Source organism: Brachionichthys hirsutus, chromosome 11 (genome assembly GCF_040956055.1).
Source record: "Brachionichthys hirsutus isolate HB-005 chromosome 11, CSIRO-AGI_Bhir_v1, whole genome shotgun sequence".
Taxonomy (NCBI): domain Eukaryota; kingdom Metazoa; phylum Chordata; class Actinopteri; order Lophiiformes; family Brachionichthyidae; genus Brachionichthys; species Brachionichthys hirsutus.
In genome coordinates this window covers 6931783-6948168 of record NC_090907.1, presented here as the reverse complement: position 1 = coordinate 6948168, position 16386 = coordinate 6931783, and the positions used below count along the sequence as shown (strand labels likewise).

At 42.3% G+C, this 16386-nt stretch overlaps 2 protein-coding genes across 3 annotated transcripts; one reads left to right on the top strand and one right to left on the bottom strand.

Moving 5' to 3' along the window:
* Positions 1-1229: 1229 nt before the first annotated feature.
* Positions 1230-5096, top strand: lrfn1 (leucine rich repeat and fibronectin type III domain containing 1). The gene is made up of 2 exons (XM_068745394.1): positions 1230-2608; positions 4196-5096. Exons 1-2 carry the CDS (start codon positions 1242-1244, stop codon positions 5094-5096), a joined length of 2268 nt encoding a protein of 755 aa, XP_068601495.1. The 5' UTR covers positions 1230-1241.
* A 4511-nt stretch (positions 5097-9607) lies between these two features.
* Positions 9608-13405, bottom strand: nkapd1 (NKAP domain containing 1). 2 transcript variants are annotated; one of them, XM_068745582.1, is made up of 6 exons: positions 13364-13405; positions 13028-13104; positions 12048-12136; positions 11774-11908; positions 11546-11599; positions 9608-10485 (listed from the first exon to the last, which is right to left on the bottom strand). In XM_068745582.1, the coding sequence occupies exons 2-6, from the start codon at positions 13094-13096 to the stop codon at positions 10044-10046; spliced, it is 789 nt and encodes a 262-aa protein (XP_068601683.1). In that variant the 5' UTR covers positions 13097-13104; positions 13364-13405; the 3' UTR covers positions 9608-10043. The 2 variants fall into 2 exon arrangements, with proteins under 2 accessions (XP_068601683.1, XP_068601684.1); XM_068745583.1 differs by lacking the exon at positions 13364-13405 and having other exon boundaries at positions 13028-13129.
* Between the last annotated feature and the right edge of the window lie 2981 nt (positions 13406-16386).

The window sequence follows — 16386 nt, the reverse complement described above, 5'->3', positions numbered from 1 at the left end:
CATGCAAGGCATATGAATGAGGTAGAGCTCAACAGACAGAGCAAGGCCATCTGGCTTTGGCTTATTTATGCAATGAACTTTCACATGTAGCAATACAACATATTCCAGGTGTTATTAATTCAAATTCAATTTAGGACATTGGTTTGCTTTGATGCCCTTTGGTTTTCACTGGAATAGCGACACAATATTGTCTCGTTAAGAACATTAAAACCGCCTGAACATGGGGACGTAAATAAACAGGCTCTAAAATTAGTCACAGCATATTAAATGAAACATCGTAATGTGTTTTCTGTGCAATCCACAGCCGGCTCTCTTGTTGTTTGTCAGACATGCTGATCTGGAGGGTTGGAGGTGGTCTGCAGCAACCATTATGTCATGCCTAAACACCAACGAGGAAATTAAGATGACATTATTGTCCTTGTTGAAAGGCTCTAACGTCTGCAGTGAAGCCTGAGGCATAAGCAATCAAGACACGTGGCAGGAAAGGGTGAAACCTCTGATAATCATCAGCAAGTCACCGCTTGAGCTTGACGAAGGTCTCTCGTGGTTATTAGAGGATCGCTCCTCTCTCCACTCACCACAGACGTGATCGCTAAATCAATACTTCTAAATCTGACTCAGAGAATCAAAGACCCTCGATGCGTCCATCAGATGGACTTGAAAAGAAGCTGTACTTTTTTCTTTTTTTGTGTCTTGCTTTACAGGACAGATCTCTGTCTGATTTTGCACTTCTTAGAGGCATAGAGAAAGCAGAGAGCATGAAAAGGTCATGAAAATCTTTGAGCAATGCCGACAAGTGCCCTTTTCTACATTTAATTCTCCACCCTGATGTGGGATTCAGAGCAAGAAAAACACACAAGCTCTGTTATTAGATGAAAATGTATAAGGCATATGGCTACCTAATATAGGAAAACTGCCTTGTGATCATTCAAGAAATGATATGGTTCGGTAGTGATGCAGCCTGGTGGCACAAAAACCACTCAATCATTCTATCATTTCTAATAAAAGGCAGCAGAGTGTCGGTGCAGCCTTTCATCATCCCTGGTGCCATTATTTTAGAAATGCTTTTTTTTTTTTTCTACCTTGCTGGTAGTCTCAGCAATCTCGGTCAGTTTGGATTTTTACAGCAGGCTCTAATGAAGGCTATGATGATATTCCTTTTCTAGGATCTCTATTTTTAATTTTGTGTCTCTCATCTCCCTTCTTCTGTCTCACATACAGGACCTGGAAACCGATCAACAATGGAGCGGCTGGTTGTGTGTGTGCTGCTATGTGCCGCTCTGGTGAAAGGATACAGCTGCCCCGGCCGCTGCATCTGCCAGCACCTCTCCCCCACTCTGACTCTGCTCTGTGCTAAGACTGGTCTTTTGTTTGTGCCGCCCATCATCGACCGCAGGACCGTCGAGCTGCGACTCACCGACAACTTCATCACGATCATCCGCAGGAAAGACTTTTTCAACATGACCAGTTTGGTCCACCTGACATTGTCCCGCAACACCATCAGCCAGATCACCCCCAATGCCTTTGTGGGCCTGCGATCCCTGAGGGCGCTCCACATGGATGGAAACCGCCTCAGCGCAATAAAGAACGACCACTTCAAAGGCCTGATCAACCTGCGGCACCTCATCCTTGGAAACAACCAGATCCACCAGGTGGCGCCCAGCTCCTTCGATGAGTTTGTTTCCACCATTGAAGACTTGGATCTTTCCAATAACAACCTGCGCAGCCTTCCCTGGGAAGCTATAGCCAGAATGACCAACATTAACACGCTCACCCTGGACCACAACCTGATTGACCACATCGGGGTGGGGACTTTTACCCTGCTAACCAAGCTCGTCCGCCTGGACATGACCTCCAACAGGCTGCAGAAGCTGCCGCCAGACAGCCTTTTCCAGCATGCTCAGGTGCTGTCGGATACCAGCTCCCCCCTCCTGGCTGTGAGCTTTGGAGGAAACCCTCTCCACTGTAACTGTGAGCTACTGTGGCTGCGTAGGCTGACGAGAGAGGATGATCTGGAGACCTGTGCCTCGCCAGAGCACCTCATGGACAAATACTTTTGGTCCATTCAAGAAGAGGAATTTATCTGCGAGCCTCCGTTGATCACCAAACATCTTTCCACTAAACCCTTTGTAATGGAAGGGCAGGGCGTTACTCTTAAATGCAAAGCCGTGGGCGACCCAGAGCCAGAAATCCACTGGCGGTCTCCAGACGGCAAGCTTGTGCATAATAACTCCCGCACCATCTTATATGATAATGGCACGCTTGATATTCTCATCACCACGCTGAAGGACACCGGGGCGTTTAATTGTGTTGCATCCAATGCTGCAGGCATCGCCACAGCTGCCGTAGAAATCAACATGATCCCCTTACCCTTGTTTGTTAACAACACGGGCCACATGCGCGAGGACCCCGGCCTCTCAGACATTGCCACGTCCTCCAAATCTGGCAACGATACCAAGGGCTACGACAAGCTGGACAGAAGGGTGATGGTCAACAAGCTGACCTCCTCTTCTGCCGTGATCCGCTGGCCATCTGAGCGCCATATCCCCGGCATCCGAATGTACCAGATTCAGTACAACAGCACGGCAGATGATACTTTGGTCTACAGGTAAGCCGTGGTGGCGGGGTGGATGGATAGAGGGAGTAGAAGGTTGTCGAGCGGGGACACAAGGAAGAGGGGGGGAGACATCTGGAGGTACCATCTGCTGAATGAGATGGCATTGAAAGATGCAACTTGATTAAATATGTCCAGAAGTAAACAGAACCTTAGAGTACAATCTGGGGGTGACATTTTCTATAGATTAAAATCTGTTGTAATATATGCATAATGTGTGTAGTATTTATCTCTCATTTGCAGATTGGGTAAACAAGGTCTAGTCTCTGGTATCTGAGCTGGTTTTCAGCTGTAAAGGCTGTAGAATCCTGAAGTTGAAGGGATTACTGGGCATTTTCAGCATCATTAAAATCTAATATGACAATAAGCAGCATCACAAACGGCAACTTCTTCCACTGCATGTAACCATTTGTATCATTAGCAAGTGTCTGGGTTAATTGGTTGAAACACAGAGTGCGATTAGAGGTGGTTCTCTAATGATAAGCTTGGTTACAGCGGTGGAATAAGCATTTACCTCATAAAGCAGCAATAAAAACACACCCTCACATTTCAAAACGCCGTCATCAGTGTGTCAGAGGGAGCACTTTGCTGTTGTTATTTGACAGCAGTCATAGTGCAGACAAAGTGATGTGTATTACAAGATATTATTAGAGTATGATTAGCATGAATATAAAATCACATTGGAATTTCTTTTGCACATGTAATCTGGAAAGTAGCTGTGAAGTGAATGTACTGTGGGAGAAGTAGGAGGATTAATTCTAAGATCAGTACAGTACAATAAAACCACTACAACATACTTATACTGAAGCTGCTGAAAAGAGGAACATACAGTACTAAGTTAATTTGCAAAACGTAGTATACAAAGTGCAAAAAAGCAAAACAACACGCTATAATAAATAAATAAAAAATGTAAAGAGTACAAACATTTATTTTATTAAGTTTAAACAGAGTTATTTCAGATGAACTATGTGATGCACATGAACTGAACGTCGTAAACTGAGAACTGGCTCAGGACGTTCGTGGGACGCGTTAATACCAGTGGTTGACTTCTTTTTCTCAGATACTGTATTATCAGATATAATGAGTTGCTCTCCGGTATAATTTTCTCATTCGGTCTCGGCATGGAGCCGAGTGTTGTTTTGTCTTTAGGTGGTACATTATTACCTACAAATGATAACCATTAAAGCCCTCCTTTAGGGAAAAGGGAGCAAGCTTCTAATTATATTAGCGCCAAAGCTGACCTGAAGACAAAGCCGTCCCCTCATGTATTTAGAGCCCTGTAGCCTAGCAGCTGCCAACAAGATGTGACCTTGGGTGTTCACGCATCGAAAATACGTTCACATCATGCATCATGTACTGTATGTTATGCAGCCTGCAGATGTTATGGCATATTATTTAGATTACGAGTCTCTTCTTCCTTGTTTATCACCTTGCAGTTTACCAATGCTGTCATTTCATACGTCAACCTAGAATGCAACGTCTCCCCGTACCAATACAATTTATGCAAACTAGTACATGAAGTTGTTGTTTTTTTTGTCGACATCCACATCTTGACCACCAAAGTGTTTCTTCTTTCTGCAGAATGATCCCATCTACCAGCAAGAACTTCTTAATCAATGACCTGGCTGCAGGCCGGGCGTATGATCTGTGTGTGCTCGCCGTGTATGACGACGGCATCACGTCACTAACGGCCACACGTGTGGTTGGGTGCGTGCAGTTCCACACAGCCGGAGAGGTCAGCCAGTGCCGCTTCATGCACAGCCAGTTCTTGGGAGGCACTATGATCATCATTATCGGTGGCATAATTGTCGCGTCAGTCCTGGTTTTCATCATCATCCTGATGATCCGTTACAAGACCTACAGCGGCCCCGAGGACGGCAAGACCAAGGTCAGTTCCAGCAGGCAGTCCCAGACTAATGGCAGCCAGCAGCGACTCCAGCGCTCCACCTCCAGGCAGCCCTCCGACGAGGGACAGCGTGAAGCCCGGGGACCCGCAGAGTGCATGGCACTGGTGGTGGGGGCAGAACATGAGAAGATGGATGATGCAGGAGCCACCACCGCCATCCTGGAGGTGGAGCTACCTCCTCTGACTCTGGACAAGATGAAAAGAAGAACGAGCCTCGATGCACAACGCTCCGGCCCGCCATCCGAGGACACGCAGACGGACAGCAGCCTGACGGGCTCCACCATGTCCCTGTGTCTCATAGGCCCCGATGCTGGTAACAGCGCTGCTCCCCGGCTCAAGGACAAGAAACGCGCCCTGGCCAACATGGGCTTGCTCCCTAATGAGCTGGCACGAACTAGGCACAGATTCTCTTTTGATGGAGGGGATTACTCAATTTTTCAGAGTCACAGTTACCCACGAAGAGCGAGGACGAGGTGGAACAAGTCCACCAACCAGCTCGACATAGAGTCATCGCCACCCGCCAACAAGAGAGTTACGTTCAGCAGCACTGAGTGGATGCTCGAGAGCACAGTCTGAGGAGAAGCAGCGTAGCCGGGGGGGGGGGGGGGTAAGCTGCCACATACAAACATACAAATGTAAAAACATGAATTTGTCAACATGCCATATGACATACATTTGTTTCTCTCGCGCACATCAAATGGCAAACAGAAGCACATTTAATGACACCTGCAAACTTTCTGTGAGTTGCTGGAGAAGAACGCCCTCGTCGAACCTTCATCTCGCCTCCCCGTCATAAGCCCAGAGTGGTTTGTTGGCCATCTCCTTACTTTATGCAGCAGTGCCTTATTCTAAAAAAAAAGTAAAATAAAAAATGTACGAATGGAGGATGCTGCTCACTGTAGTCATAAAACTTCCTCTCCGTCGTTCCCTCTCGCCCTGATAAGAGGAAGCATTTCTTTGGATTTTATTTTTACATTCTATTCCTTTTTCTGTGATATGCCAAGGGAGTGTGGCATTTGGATGTGACTGTTTAATTGGTAAAAAGAAATATGAAAAAAAAAAATATGTGAAAAAACGTCAGCATAACTGTAAAGTGGAGCAACCAGGTATCCTGTTATGTTAGTCATGTTTTGGGTTCTTTCAAGAAAAAGAAAAGAAAAAAACTTTTGCACAGAAGACACGAGATACAAGGACATGTATCAGCACCAGTCTATACAATAATCATGACTATGAAGAAAAACAGGATTTTACACATGCCGATTTGTAATGTTTATAGAGAATAGAGAAGATGGACCTGGGAGCAAAGCGAGGATTCCTCCCTAACGGTTGGACTGTATGATGCTGAACAGCTATTATTCCAGATATGACTGTATATTAATCGGTATCTGGCTGGTCTAGATAAAAGGCAACGGACAAAAGACGTATATAAGTATATTAAAACATTGGTGTATGTGTACTAACTATGTAAGTCATATGTCACATGACTTTTTACAAAGCATTTGGGTGTTGGCTGCAAGTTTTTACATTAAAAACCTGAGTCATCACACCGCTCTCTACTTAGTATGTCAACGTTTGGACCATTTATTCCCCTCACGAACGGTATTAAATTTTTTGTGTGAGTTAACCGTTATCCGTGGCGTTTTCTTCTTGTGTTTCGGGAGCAGCAGCGTATGAAGGGAGGGACACATGGATCGAAATGATAAATAATTGATTGCGGTGTACTATTTTTAAGACTTCTGTGAAAGCTTCACAAGACATTCAAAAGCAGAGCGGGGCATGGGACGCCGGGGGGGACGAGAGGAGCACACACACGGCGCTGAATTCAAAGGCAGCCAGCTGTTCCGCACATGGTTATAAGATCTGTTGCTCCCACTAGGGGGAGATAAAGCTGCCCTCAATAAGTCACTGCAGTGAAGGATCTGGAATAACCCGATTGGCAGAGAGCCCATGCAGCATCCTGGCTTGGGATTCGGTTGGTTCTAAAGGAGGCTGGAAATTGTTAGAAGATTTAGAACATTGGGTGTACAAACAGGTCACAAATTGTTTAGAACACATAAAGCTGAAAAGGCTTTTGCAGCTTTTTCAACATCTTCACATCTGTAGCTGACTGATTGCTTAATTTCATTTTATAGGATTAGATTTAATGACATGAATACACACAAATGCAAGTTAATAATTACTCGAAACAAATCGCTCAGGCAAAGGGTTTGACTCAAAATACAGAGGAAAGTGTGATGCATCATCTCATCGTTCCAAACGTGCCCTGTGATGCAGGGAATTGTTAATCTGCTGTTTACGCACCTGCAACAGATAAGAGGAGCGATCCGTGTTGACAAGTTGATGAACACAAATTGACTTGTATCTGCTCGCAACTACGATTCAATGTGTTATTAACAATTGTTTACATGCTACATTACATATAAATGCTGAAAATAAGTGGCAAATTAGGGCTTTACTAAAACATGGGTGGCAGCGGGTGATATTTTTGTTTTCTGCTACAGAAACTACCCTCTCCCACTAATTACAGCTCCTTTGGATATGCTGAGACGAGGCAGCTGTTTGGACAGCCGAGAGGAAAAATATGGAGCAGGAGGAGAGAAGTCCCAGTGGAGGTTTCCAATCCTCTCCAATCTCCTTTTTGCATCCTGTCCCCCCCCCCCCCCCCCCCCCCTCATGAATGAAGGCTAAGTTTAGGATTTGTGGTGCACACATTTTGCCCATGTCCTCAATAACTATTGATGGTCTCCAGTTAAATGAGTCGCAGACACATTCCCGCAGCAGGTCGCGTCTCTGTCTGCTTTCCATCTGTAAGCGCTGTTCAATATGAAATCTGCTTAGACAGGAGCAGAGTGTGACTAAGTCCTTAGAATTGGCCAGGGGCAGCCTAACAAGCAAAGACTAGGCGCAGAGAACAGCACTTAGTGTCTCATCAGCAGTTCTGAGTGACTTCAAAAACCTGCCGTGACTTGATGAAGGCCATTTCTTCCCCCCCCCCCCTGCAGATCCCATTATATGTTCAATGCATAGTAATGCCTGTTTGAAAAGTTTCATTTGGGCTCGGTTCAGTTAGTTTTAAGTTTTATCGTTTTGGTACTCGCATTCCAAATGAGCTGAAACTCAGACTCAACATATGTATGGATGCGACTGTTGAGTTTATCACACTTAAACGAGACACCTGCATGAAGTGACACACGACGCGCACAGGGAATCCAAAATTAGGTGTGTGTTTTTTAATCACAAGGGATTCTTGTTTCGCTTGTTCCCAGAAGACAAAGTATTTCAACATTATAAATAGATAACCAATTTACATTAAATTCATACCATCTACTTTTTAAAGATACACATGACTCAACCCATGGAAATAATCTAAAAGTACGATGCAACTGTAACATGCTAGTGTTTAATGACTCATAGTCATGGTAATAATCTTAAATTGTTCGGACACTAGCATCTTTAGCACAAGATATTTGGCCCTTGTGATGAATCAACATTCTAAATCTGGACCTATTTTCATGGCCATTACCATGCATCCTCAGGGGAAAGTCTGCGGGTCACCAAAGTCACAGAGTTATCCTCTGGGAATCATGAATGTCTTGATCAGATACATTAGTCTTCACCAAAGTGGTAGCTTTTGTTAATAGAAAACAAATCAATAATTCTGCCATCTAAATACTGCATTTGCAAAGAAACTTATCAGAAAGTAAACTGAGTATACTGAGGAACTGATTCACTCTAAATGAGACTAATATTTATTATTTCTTTAATAAGTGATAAATTGAGCACTTAAAACAAACTCATTGGAATTAGCAATCGTGCCAAATACTAGATAACCTCAATGTTGTTATTTAAAAACCTCTGTTGATACAGATTTGACCAGATGTATTTTATGTGCCTTTTTCCATTTCCAAGATTTGGGCAGTTGCAGCCAGGCTCAACGCCGCCCACTCTCTGCTGCTGAGAGAACACTTAACCTATTGACACAGACTGGGAAAAGTGCTTCTGGCTTACAAGTACACACACACACACACTTTGAAAATGGCTTACCAACACTTCCTTCAGCAACAGATTGTTAAAAAAAAAAAAAAAAAAAAAAAAAAATATGGCTCAGACAGACTTGTAGCAGGTTCATTTGAATAATGCTAAACACTAATGTAGTCTGACTAGCGTGATAAGAAGAAACTGTCCCGCGGCATAGAATGTGATCTAAATATGGTTTGAATAGCGCCGTTCATGAGACATCGGTGTTGAGTTTTTCCGTTTAGGGCCATTTTTGATGTTAGATTATTTATTTTTCTCAGCTTTTAAATTCACCCAGACTACAACATTACAGCGTTAAAGCACAGTGGCTGGAAACCTGCTGCTTCCCTGTGCCTTTATGAGCAGAGCTCTTCAACAGCACTTATTCATTTCACCAAGGTAATAGAACTCGATGTTGAAGAGCAGCTTGTTATCAGACTGCACGACCGAACCGGGAACACACCGATCCGAGGTGTTTGATCATGACAGTGAGTGGAGAGAACGCCGTCTACTTGACAATGATGTAAAAATGAGAATATCTTACCGGCCTCATTTAACAGAGAGTATAACTTTATTGTGTTCCATTCCTTAATTTTTCATTTTATCAGACTTTGTTCTAAAATTTGGAATTAGAATGGAACCCAAAAAGATTGTACATCTGTTTGGCTGCCCAAACGATACCCTACCCATCCAAAGACTGTTGCAGAATCACTTTTGCAGATTTTGTCCCATGTTAAGTGACAAAAAAACCTGGTCTGCACCAAATATTAATACATTAGAACGTCGATAGTATAACAACTACTGTTTGTTTAAAATGCCTCGGAGGTCGAACAGACTTTCGGAGTTTGAACACTCGAGTGGAGCCGAGGCGAACCGAAGACACGCCAATGAAGGCAGAGAATGCCTCTTCTCCGAGAGCCAAGAGCTTACTAATCAAGTGATCCCAGATGGGAATCATGAGGCTTTGGCGTCTCAGAATTTGTCGGCGGTAAGAAAAACACAAAGACGGGTTGTTGTTTTTTTTACATTTTTTGATAAAAATATTTTTACAAAATTACAAAATAGACTTTCTCTTGTGGCAATGTGCCACTTAAAAACAATTTAAAACGTCACAAACAAAGTAATGATGAATGAAAGCATGTTTCATCAGAATTTGCGGTGGTACTTTTCTTATCCTAAATGAAATGCACAAAATCGTGGTCAATTAGGATAACAGGGCCTCTTGTGAGGCAGACGCTCTGAGCCAATTATCAAATCAATGATCCTGCAGAATTCTTCATGAAGCGAGCGATGGAAACCTCGCCATCCCTCCTCAAGCCGTCTGTGCTGCTGCGCTGCGCTTTAATCTGCTGCAGAGATGGATGAGGTCCTGCTGCACAGAACACATGGGACAGCACAGGTCTGCTGACGGATAGCACAGCATGGCCCGGCAGGAGAAAGCCCTCTGAAGTTAAGGACAACAGGAGAAATAGATCGGATCGCTATTGATCGGATCGTGTACACGAGTTAGTCTCCTGAACTCTCGTGGGAGCTCTCCTCCACGGCTGCTTTCCAGTTTTTCCTCCTGTTTTTCAAGTTCATGCCAGAGTCCGAGTCTCTGTGGGAGTCCTGCTTTCGCTTTTTACTAGTACGAGTCCTTGTCTCCCTTTCTTCTTCATCATTACTCTCTCCCGAGCTGCTGTCCTTATCTCGCCCGGTTTTTGTGCTTTTCTTGTTTTTATGCCGACTTTTACTCCTCTTCCTCCTTTGCTTGTCTTTTGTAGCACAACTGTCATCACTGCCACCCACGGAGTTCACTTTTTTCTGCTTTCCATCGTCATCTCTCTTCTTCTTTTTCTTTTTCTTATGGCGAAGGGACTTTTTTGATTGTTTGGAGCAGGCTGTTCCATCAGACTTGGACTTTTTCATTTTGTGGCGTCCAATCTTCTTTTTGGCTTTCTTTTTTTCACTAAAGGAAAATATGAATTGAACAAAATCAATGTAGGATAGACATTGTATGGTAGGGTTTTAAATACAACATAATGCAGTTACGGGGCGATCTACCAACTTTAATCAAAAAGATCATTTTACTGTAAGCCTTTGATCGTTCATGGTAAAGGATCAGGATTCTAGTTGGGGCTTCTTTCTGTCAGGCCTCAGAAGAGCAGAAAGATTTGGGCTGCATTAAACAAGTTACAGTTTAGAAAAAAAGAGGCAGACGGAAGCATCAGTTCTGTTGTCAATAGGCTCTTTAGAGATGAAATGTGCCCGCCTGGTAAGTGGACGAGAATCTAATTCCAGATTCAAAATCATTGCATGTGACCCCTAAAATCAGATTGTATGCAGTTTCTAATTATTTCAGTATGAATGCTCGATAGGTCATATGTGATTTGTACTTCGTCTCCATTTAATCTCATGCTAATTCTTTATGGATCTGTGTAATGTTTAGATTGTGAGACTTCAAATCTGCACAGATTATCATCATTGAGATTGTGTGACTTTTGTTTTGTTTTCCATTGAATGAGTCCATAATATACCAGACGAGTCTACGACACTGGCTACTGGTGGAAGTAAACATTACTGCTACTCAACAGTCAAACTGATATATTCCTATAAACTAAAGAGACGGGGTGGAGGTTATCTCGTTACAAGAAGGTGGACGGGTGGATTGCTATAAAAACGTTTTACAAAAATCCATATTGGCAATCATATCACCACTAAGGGAAAAAAAACTGCTTACTCGTCATAAAAGGTGGCAACAGTTCATAATTAGATTAACATTATTATATGTTATTAAGTTGGAAAGTATTGCATTAAACCCAAGTTATTAAGTAGAAGTATAAAGTTCTGGAGCTGGACCCTTGGAACAAAACAATCTCAGCCCCTACAACATCATTAAAATTGATTTAATCTATTTCTCTTGTGACCGCCAACTTCATGGAAGTACAGGAGAAATGTCTCTGGTGGGACTCTTTCAGGCTGCCGCTGAAATCTTTGCTCATTTAAAGCAATTTTGAGTTTTTGCTTACCTGTCACTTTCAAACTCCTCTGGGTAAAGCTCCTTGAAGCCGCTGTGTCCCCACCTACGGGATGGACACATACGAGTTGTAAATTTGACATTAATCTGTGAATAAATAGACTGTCTCTAAAAACATTTATATGTACGGTATGCTCTTTATTCAATCAATCAATCAGAAATTCAAGATGCAAAAATAATCCCCAAACGATATGTATGATGATGATGTCGTGTATCGTACCTGTCGGAATCATTGGACTCAAATTCGTAGAGTTTTCGAGTCCAGTATCGAGCCTCTCTGTCATCGTGTTCTGAGACTCTGCTTTGACTCAGGCCTCTGGGTTGATCGGACATTCGATCACAGTGCATTTGTCCCCTGGAAAACAAAATCAATCACAAACACACAGTAATGTCTCCAAACTGACAGCTATGTAATGAAACACAGTCCCAAATTAGCTTTAGTGTCACTCATGTTCAGGTGGCTCAAAATAAACTCGGGCGCTCGCTGTCCCTACCTCGCACTCTCTGTGTCGGGCAGATGTTTGTGGTGGGACATTTGGACCTCCCAGCCTCGCATTTTCCACATCTCCATTTCCTCCTGGATCTGCAGCGAGCAATGTGAGTAACTGCATTAGAGACCGGCAGGGCCCAAAGCCGAAGCAGTGTATCTGAAATCGCTCAATCCAGGGGTGTCCAAACAACGGCACACAGACCAACCGCAGAGCCACCTGAATTCTTTGAAGACTCGGAATCTGCATTTGGGTTAAAGGTCACGGGTTATACTGAAGCTAATCGCTGCTGGCTACACGCGAGTCAGGACAGAACCTAAGCGGACAAGAGAAGAGCATGCAAACTCCGCCAAGAAAGGCTCCCTCCAAATTATGAATGGAAAATGTTGCAAGAGATGACTATAAATGGTGGAATCAAAGAAATGCAAGAAATGATCAGAAACAATGGGAAAATAAATATTGATTTGTAGAAGTCAATGGGAAATGTCAGACATACAGGTCATATACCGGCACTGAGTGAGCAGAGAAAAGTTAGATAAAAATGTAAAAAAAAAACAGGCAGCCAGCCTGCAACCTTCCCTGAATGCTTACATTTGATAATATCAGTGTTTGATGTATAATTTTAAAAACTAAATACATTATTATATATATGTATGCATCCTTGATTATTATTTTTTGGCACATCCACATCATCAAATATCCTTACAAAACGTTTGGACATCCTGGTTTAATCCATTTAAAGATCAAACACACACACACACACACACACACACACACACACACACACTATCTCTATTAAAAGATGCCAAATGTTACCTTAGATCTGAGAATACTGCTTCTTTTATCTGTCATGTGCGTTTTCTGTTAACATCTGGCATTTTACAAAACATCAAAATGAATTGTTGTCCACACAACAGCAATACATTTGTGTTGTTCACACAACTACTCCCGCACAACACTGATTAAACACATGGACTCAAACCCACCTTGTTGTGGGCATCTGTGTGGCGAATCACATTCCTCAACAATGTCTTCCCCAGCGGCTGCCTCGCCATGATGAGACCTGAAATGTAATTTATTGAAAGACCATTGATTAATAGACACACTAGTGAAGAAGACTGTAAATACACAACGGAAGCGATTTGGTGTCGGTGAGATACCGAACAGCTTCACCGGTTAGCCTAGCGCGCTAAGCTATCAGAAGACAATAACCCAAATAAAAATAACACCCTGCCTGAGAATTATTCACTTCCGGTTGTTAAAATAAGACAGAATTACTACTAACCATCAACCTTCATCTCGAAAATGAGCACAAACTGTACCTTTGCAAAACGAGTAATATCAAGGACAGCTCCGAGTCCGCATCGATACTTCTGTCCAGCGAAATCCACGCTGACGTCACTGACCAGGAAGCAAGCTGAACTGTGATTGGTCCAATCGTCCTTCAATCACTAAAGAAAGAAGTAACACTTCCTGTTTGACGGCGTTCAACATTCCCGATAGTGAGGCGCTGTTTTACATATCATTAGCGTTACACGTCACATGTTTGATTCATGAAATAAGGTTTCGATAATTTATTTAAAGTAATGTTTTTTGTCAAAATATAATCATTCTAACATCTTTTGGGCTTCCATATATTAAAGTATTCTGATTATGAAATCCCTGCTGAGACTGTTGCCTCCGTGGGCCCGTCCCGGAAGCCCTAAAGATCCATAAAAAAAATATATATATATACATATATATATATATATTAATTACAGTATACCATTTTGATAAATAACAGACAAATATATAATATTGCCATTAAATTGTAAAATAAGGTAATATTATTCTGAAATATTTTTACAATTATTTAATATCTAAATATTACTATTTTATTATAATTAAATATTTCATAATGATTATTTTAACAATGACATATTTTTTTTTAATAATAACTTTTTATTTATTCTACAAGATTTTATAACACAAAAAACGTTTTTATTTCATAATGTCATTTTTCAGCCAAATGAAAGGTGCTACATGAATGAATAGGCAAAATAATTAATGCACCCTATTCAAAAATATCCCCTTTTTTCAACCTAGTCAGCCACAGACTTCTTTTCTAGATTGTATTTGGCAAACAAAAATGGATGAGAGTCTCAGAGCCAAAATCTTATCAGACGGTGCTGTTTGAAAGTCATCATGAAAGGATAGGCATCCCTTGTTTCATGGCAGGCACACTAAAGTGTTCAATAAGAACAGAGCAACTATGCAAATGATCTCTATTTTAGCAACTCATTTCCTTTACAAATTAGCCAATGCATGCTGTCCTTGTGGCGGATCAGCTTTTTTGTCAACCCTCCCTCCAAAGGAATGACTTTGCCACAACGCTCTGAATAGCAAAGTTGTTCTTGATACACCATCCAAGCACGAAGAGAACATTTTCTGTGGAAGAAAATAGCTTCCTTCAGATTTCTCAGTCATATCTAAGTGTGCCAGATAATTGTTGGTCTATTCTGTACCAATGTTTACCTTTATTTTCTTTAGTGAGGGCAACAACAATTATGTATGTGAATGTTTAAATATGCTTAATATGGTAATAATATCATAATATTGTGTTTTTTTATTTCCAATAAATCACTACTGGAAATCTCATAAATATGTAGTGTCACTCATGTTCGTCACTCAATATCAGAATTTGTATAATCCAGACTGAGCATTACTATCTTAAATATAGAATCTTTGAATTCCACAATATACATTGCTGATGATCAATGCGTGAGGGGTATCCATCACTCTCACTATGAAGCTGGATTATGGTTTAGAGTTCCTTGTGAAGTTACTGCCATGTATTAATAAGCTTAAACTGCTAAATAAAAAAAACCTACACTCATCAAATAAAAGCAGTTGTGTAAAAAGCAAACTATTTCACTCTGAATTGCAGCAGAGTAGAATTAAAAAGGAGCAGACAATGGAAGTTCTCAAGGAAAGTGCGCACCTCAAATTTTCACTGAGCTACTGATTTTGGTTCACAAAACGTCGTTGTGAAAATCAGCACTCTTCATACATTTCCATGGCTCTGTAGTACCACGCTCTAGTAAATTAGCTCATTGAGTTGTGTTGATGCTGCTCATGGACAACTGAAGAGAATCACATTTTGTTATGGGCAGCAGTGCCAGCTGCCACGTAGAGACCGCTTTCACGTTGTTGTTGATGACGCCACCAACATTTGTAGGGGCTTAATGACGGTGTGCTCCGGCAAAATGTCTTTCAAATGAGAGTTTGATATGAGCAAGGCACGGCACAGAAAAGCTTTTGTGTCTGTTTTCCTGCCTTTCAAATTCTAAATCTGGAAGTTCTCCCACATGACTTAAATCTGATGGCTCCCCTGTTTCTAAATATCTCGTGTTTTTTAAGGCATTTGTATTTTATGTTGTTTTAGACACCAGACGGAGCTGCACTCCTCATTGTGTAGCTACTATGCCATGACAATAAAGGCTTTCTATTCTATTCTATTCTACTCAAAATTGCAGGGAATAATGTGAAAAGAGCTGTGAATGCTTGCAGTGGGCATTCCATGAATACTTTTATTTCTAACTTACCCCGTGCTTCCTGTCACTGTGCAAATATATCATCAACGTCTCGTGATTTCAGCGCTTCACTGCACACACAGAGAGATTTTGTAATGCTTCATTCCATATGTTAGTTCTCCTTTTAGCTGCAGTGGAAACAAACTAGAGCACTAAAGCGAAAGGAGAGAAGCAGAAGTTAGCAGAATCTCCCTCCTCCACGTCCTTGTGTAATGAGAGAGCAGTGGGTAAGGGAGGGAGGAGAAGGAGGTAGAGGGGGGAGGGTAAACACACTCAGACAGAGCCATGGCTGACATCCTTGCCTACTGAAACGAAGGAAGGGGCTGGTGCGACTGAGCCGAGGAGAAAGAGGGAAAAGGAGGCAGGGAGGGTGGAAACAATGACTGCTAAAAGACCGGCAGGGAGAAAAGGGTGAAGAGGATGCACAGGGGCTGCATCAGTTCTCATCTGCAAGGGAAGAAACCCATTGTATTCATGAATGGGGAGCTGGAGAAGGCGAGTGCAATGAGAACCCAGGCAGGCTTCACTCGCTGTTGTTGTTGAGCACCAGTCCTCTTCCCTTCTGGTATGAATTAGGGGATGGGTTCAGAGCTTTTGAGCAGGATTTTGGAGCTGTGGAGGATTAGAGTGTGCTGTTATTTCTGATTGCACACAGTGTGCGACGTGAATACTCCTCTGGCTGCTGCCGTCTCCGGCTGTGTTTGGGCTATGGTCCTGACAGAGAAGCAGAGCATCACCGAGATGCAGGGCTGTGACTGCATGGGAGGCTAAGC